The sequence below is a fragment of the Cyclopterus lumpus genome, chromosome 14 (genome assembly GCF_009769545.1).
Source record: "Cyclopterus lumpus isolate fCycLum1 chromosome 14, fCycLum1.pri, whole genome shotgun sequence".
Classification (NCBI taxonomy): domain Eukaryota; kingdom Metazoa; phylum Chordata; class Actinopteri; order Perciformes; family Cyclopteridae; genus Cyclopterus; species Cyclopterus lumpus.
The window spans coordinates 16,849,104-16,855,103 of NC_046979.1; the positions used below are offsets into that span (position 1 = coordinate 16,849,104).

A 6,000-nucleotide genomic window follows, 5' to 3' on the forward strand; every position below is an offset into this window, starting at 1 on the left:
TACAACATGAATGTATTAATGAGCAGGGATTACAAGGTGCATTGAAGTACAGCGAGTGGGCTCTGCGGGGCACAAAATAAATGATCCGTCATATTAACAGTCACAGTTAACAAGATCAGTTGTGCACAGTGAGGTCTAAATACAGGGCACCATCCATCCAGAAATAGTAGAAGTCAATGCTAAAGAATTTAGCCTATGGAGATGGTTTGGTAATGCATAAACACATGGATATAGTGTAATGAGTTGTATACTGTATCACTGCAAGCACGTTCAGGGAGTTTGAGAGGAAATTGTTCAGGTATTTATATATGTGACCACTGTCTTAACATCAATAACTATATGCGTGTGTAGACGGCAAATACAGCGAGGTCAATAGACCGCTGCAGGGTCGTGTGAATTGGAAACGGAACACGTTCAAAGCGATTAGTAATCTTGTCGCTGCATCTAAAAATGTAAGAATCCCACGACCCAAACTTTAGCAACCCCTAGTTTGTGTCACAGCACCACATTCTGGGGCCCTCCGAAGAGAGCAGCTGAGGGACAAAGACGAGCAGGCAGGCGCAGACAGAGTAGGGCAGAGAGGGGTCAGTAGAGGAGAACAGACTCCAGCACTCTACGGGGCGAGCCGGCCATACCTGAGAGGGTTTGCGGCCTCTGGCACGCTAGCCATGCAAACAGCATAGAGGACAGCAGCGAGTTGGGATCCGATGACCCGCAGAGAGGCCAAAGTGGAGATGTGAGACACAATTTGAGACAACAAAGGGGAGGGGGGGATAAAAAGGATTGCATTTCAGTGCTCTGGACTTACATAACCAGACAATGCCATATTATCAAAGCACTGACAAAGTAATAACAATGGGCATGGTACGAAGTCATGCAGTACGCAGGTGCTCCTCTGGACCTGATAACAAAGCAGTTAATACTACCGAATGAAAGAAAGGAGGGCCCTGGGCAAGAGAAACACAGAGCTACAGCTGTTATATCCAGATGTGCAGGTGAGCTCAAAGAGAACAATAACTCAAACTGTCACCTATCAATCACACGGCATACCATTTACGATGGCATGTATGGATACAAAATTGGATCTCATAATCAGTTGTGTCCACAGAATATGTTTCATTCCGGTTAGGGCTGGGCGATAACTCAACAACACTTTACATTACCAATAAGTTGTACGCAATTAACAAATGTCTATAGATGCAAATATTAATTTTTTTTGTCTTCAGAATTTCACTTGAAACTCATTTTGCACTAAAGTATTTAAATCACACAGGAGTATACAAGAGGCTTTATAATCTGGTTATTTCATATAAACTATTTATTGCATTACAAGAACACATGTTATATTGTGATATATACAGTATATATATATAGTTATCAAGACATGAAATGACCTATATTGGAATATAGTTAGAAGATTTTGTCCATATCGCCTTGTCCTATCTCCAGTATACTAACAACAAGTTCAGCTCACCAAGAAAGCTTTTATTTTCCTTTCAATCATCTCCGTAACTCTGTAAGAAAATATCCCTCCCATCACAAAGTATCAGATTTCACACCAAGTGGCCAACAATGCAGAGGACCCCCTGTAATAAGAACCCCATTGGCAGACAGCTTGGGACAGCCGTGGACCCGGGCCATTTTAGACACACTTCCCTCTATCTGGGGAAGCAAGCACGTTGACTTGCAGGTGCAAACCAAACAAAGTTAGAAAGAGAGAAGTTACATCGTTGCCATTGACGCCGAAGATCCTCCTCACGCGCTTGTAATCCTCCTCAGAGGGAACCAGCTCCGGGACCTACAGTTGGATAGCAGGACCAGCAATTGCAGTTGGCCAGGATGTAAAATCAATAATGCAGAGGAAATTGCTGTTACGGTCCACTTTACACAAGCAAAAACAAAAAAGTGGGCACATGTCACGTGGAAAATGAATATAAAATGTGAGAAACACACACTGTGGCGTGTACCTTTGCAGCAAGATGAACACACAGCTGTCCATTGGGTGCAGACTGAGCCTGGGGCAGCGCAAGGGGGGACGGCTTACCATCGGGGGCCTCAGGGGGACAAGATGTCTCCTTTCCCTTCACACGATCATATGCAAACATCCACAAAACACACAGGTGGAAATGACATGGGAAGGTGATGATGAGGAGGACATTGATGTCCGAGCATTGTGCGCTTTCTTTAAACTCTGTATCCAACACGTCCAGAACTACAACCCACTTCAAGGGATGTTTACTCCTGCTAATTAAGTTTTCCAGTTAATTCAATCAGGAAATGATTAAGGGGAAACGAGTATCGAAGAGAATTGGATCATTAAGGGCCGCATCAGAAAGATAATGGTTCAAGGCTTTTGTTTGTCAATGGTTACTGGATTAACAAGCTCTTGTAATTAAAATGGTTTAGTATTGTCTCAGCTGAATAATCATACAATCGCGACAACATGCAAGGAATGTGTGGGTAGCACCTGAAATTAAATCATCAAGTTTCATCATTTGCTCTCTAATTGGATGCAGCTGTGGATCAATAATTCAAATAATAGTTTTTTTTTTCCCCCATATCTGCTGCCGTTTAAATAAGTTATATTTCAAGTTGAGGTTGTGCAGCTAAAAAGCTATTTTAATCATGACAAAACCATTACTTCTGATTAATGTTTATCTTGAGATGACAATCAGGCTAAGTAGGGCCATTACAATGCTCGTTTTAATTTGACTTTTTCCCTAATTCTCATGTGCTAAAAGTGAGAATTCAACTAACTTCCACACAAAGCCTAGAGGTGACAACAAGCACGTTATCCCAATGTATTAATGTGTTTAAATTGTATATAATGGTTATGGCTGATGTGTTGATACGTGGCTCCAATGAGAGAAAAAACTAAAATCACAAGACAGCACAAACTTTTAAGGAGGCTCACACACAAAAAGCACATTCCTCACACAATACCCCTCGGCAAAAACACCAGGTGCGTATCTCCAAATTCAAATCCCTAGCTCCACGGCCAAATAACCAACTGTTTGCCAGATTTTATGAGCATCTGTCGACCAAATTTTCAGATGGCCCGCTGGCAGACAAAATGCCAAAGACTCTCAATAACAGGACAGCAATCTAACCCTGTCTGAGGTAGACACTGGAAAAAGAGACCTGGACTTTAAATACTGAAAGAACAGCTACACAATAAAAGTCCAGACATAAAAGTGTAGCTGGAGGTGAATTTAATAATCTAGTTACCAGCTCCGAGCCGCACATAATGATGCATGATTAACTGGGATCTTGGTTTTCTGGTCAGCTGTTTGTGAGCTGTTTGATTGGCAACGTCTAGTGATTAGCGTACTGCGTGAGGATAAGCATTTGTATTCTCATCGGGATTCCTGTTTCTTTAAAAAAAGCCCCCCAAAAGATCCGCCGAAGCCGCCTCGCCTCCGTGGTCAGCGCAACGTCAGTGCCCTGCCTGCAGAAAGTGACAGTAATGAGTCCCGGCTCAGCGCTCGCAGAGAACTCCGACTGACCAGACCAGCAGAGCGCAGGCCGTGAGTACACCCTCATACCCACTGACGAAGTCTATTCATGAGCTGGCACAGGCACCCTTCTTGCCTTCACTTATTCAAGGAGGCTTCATTATGTCCCAAAATAAAATCAACGTGTATGTGAAAAGAGCAATCGTGTTAATCGTGAAGATGACGTGGAGTAATAAAACGGCAGTCGTATGAAATGGTAACCAAAACCTGAAGGTGTATTTCCCGGGTAAACACTGTGAGGAAGTGTCTGTGTTAATATCAGCATTAACAGCATGCTCCACCCAGAGGTTAAGTAGCAAACGTGCACTTATTTCACTCAATACCTCCGGTTTCTTTACAGCAACAACACGGGGCTTCGGGATGAACCCTGCAGGAGGAGCCAGGGAGTCCGTTCTTTGAACAGGGATGAATCCCGGAGGTCTTGCGAGGGGATTCTGTTTTTGACTTTCTAATTTTCTGGCAGGGATGAAACCAGGTGGAGGTGTCAACAGGGTCTGTTTGGGGAGCGGGATGAAACCAGCAGGCGGAGCCAAAGGGTTGGGTTTGGGAGAGGGGATGAATCCAACTGGAGGGGTTAGCGGGTTGAATTTTGATGGTGCGGGGTTTGGTGCCGTAGCAGTGGGCACAGATGTGACCTCCTCCGCTTTTTCCTCCTCTTCCTCCTCCTCCTCCTCCTGCTTCTCTTCGTCTTTCATGTCCTCTTTGCGGTCCTGGGTGCGGGTGCGAGGCCGGTGTTCCTTGGTTCTACCTCTGCCCATTAAGCTGGCCAGGCCCACGGAGATGTCATCCTTGTCCTGCCGAGCAGCTCTCGTGCTTCTAAGGGTCTGAGAGTCTGCAGCGGAGGCGGCCCCGGCAGACTCGGAAACGGCGGGCTGGTTCTGCTCCGCCGTCCCAGCAGGAACCACGCGCCTGACAACTCTCCTCACGACCCTCACCACTTTTTTACCGCTGGAGCTCTGCTCCTCCCCCGGACTGTCTGAGCCGCCCATGGCAACGGTACTATTTGACTCTTCAGCTGACGACGCCGTCGACTGAGGACCGCTGTCTGTGTCTAGTCCAGGTTTGGTGGCTCCCTGACTACTATCTCCATCGGACTGGATACAGACAGAGCAAGGCAGACAATAGTGCAGATTATACATACGACTGGTGCAGATAAACTGTCAAAGAGCTCAGAAACTCTGTCGAAAGGCAATTCAATTCAATTCAATTGTAACTTTGGAGCTTATTGGCAAACTGTTGCAAATGTACTAAAAATATTTGAAGGATGCACACAATGCATTTAGATGAGAAACTGAATATAAACAAAACTTTTGTTCGTGGACACTGCAGACACTGTGTTTATAGACACGTGATGCTCAGTGTTGACAATGTTGATTAAATTGTAGAAAATATCCTTTGTCAAAGCCAAGCTTTAGTCATATTCTATAACCACGAGTAATGAACATCACCTGAAGTCCTATCAGTATATAGGTAGTTATTGATGAAGAAACTGTATTTGTCATCACTGTATATTCAACGTATTGCTAGTTAACTACCCAAGATCATTTTAGGTAGCAGAAGGTTGTGATCATGATTAGTGACCAAATCATTTTTCTGATATCTTGTACCACCGCACACAAAACAGTTAGTGCCCAAAAAGCATGCTGGTGTGGGGGTGGTGGGGGGGAGAAGCACTTACATCTGGCTTGTTCTCAACTTTAACCTACACAAGAGGAAGCAACAAGAACAAGATGAAACCACACATTCAGATCCAAACCGTTTCTCCATCTACAGAAAGGTTCACCCATTCAGCAAGTAACAACATGCACTTATGAACTGAAAGGCAAAAAAAATAAAAAACATAAACATAAACACTTCCCTTTCGCTCCCAGAATGAAAAGCGGGATTTGTACGCCATGGAGATGGGCCAGAGGTCATGGAGCAAGCTGGGCGACGTGTAGAATAAATGTACGGAATAAAAAAAAAATGTGAAAAGAGAGACAGCCGAGGAGAGGAGGATGTACCGCGCAGAGCGATGAGGAAAGGCAACTTAGGGGTGAGAGGTGGGAAACTGTGAACTTGTTTTCTGCACACAACAATGCGGTGGGACCATGCAGCCCTGAGGACAGAACACATAAAAATGGAGAGTTAAACTATAGCTCAAGACACAAGCGGAGACATGACGAGCTCACAATATGTAAACAGGACTGAAAGCCTGCACTCAGAATCACCCGCACTAGTGGTATTTAATAAATGTGGCCTTTTTGCTCGCAATCAATTACTGGAACTCTGCATGAAGAACTGCCCTTCACCTCACTCAGTGTTGGTTATTTGTCTCCAAATCAATCAACTTTGACTTAGAAAAATACATTAAAGCCAGCTAAATGAACGGTCGATTGACAAAGGAATCTAACAACACCTCCGATTTTCACTCTTACATCTATACTTAATAACCAGGCAAACGTATCACTCCTTTTCATTCACAGTTTAGACAACAACAAAAAAT

General features: G+C 44.2%; 1 protein-coding gene across 1 annotated transcript in view; it reads right to left on the reverse strand.

The window, feature by feature from the left end:
- Positions 1–5,412, reverse strand: part of LOC117742574 (unconventional myosin-XVIIIa-like) — a 46,154-nt gene extending 40,742 nt beyond the window's left edge. Inside the window, exons 1-6 of the mRNA XM_034550078.1 lie at positions 5,368–5,412; positions 5,194–5,205; positions 3,839–4,609; positions 1,986–2,081; positions 1,727–1,798; positions 636–662 (exon numbers count right to left, since the gene is read on the reverse strand). Coding sequence (XP_034405969.1) covers positions 636–662; positions 1,727–1,798; positions 1,986–2,081; positions 3,839–4,609; positions 5,194–5,205; positions 5,368–5,412 — 1,023 coding nt within the window. The remainder of the gene's footprint in view (positions 1–635; positions 663–1,726; positions 1,799–1,985; positions 2,082–3,838; positions 4,610–5,193; positions 5,206–5,367) is intronic.
- Between the last annotated feature and the right edge of the window lie 588 nt (positions 5,413–6,000).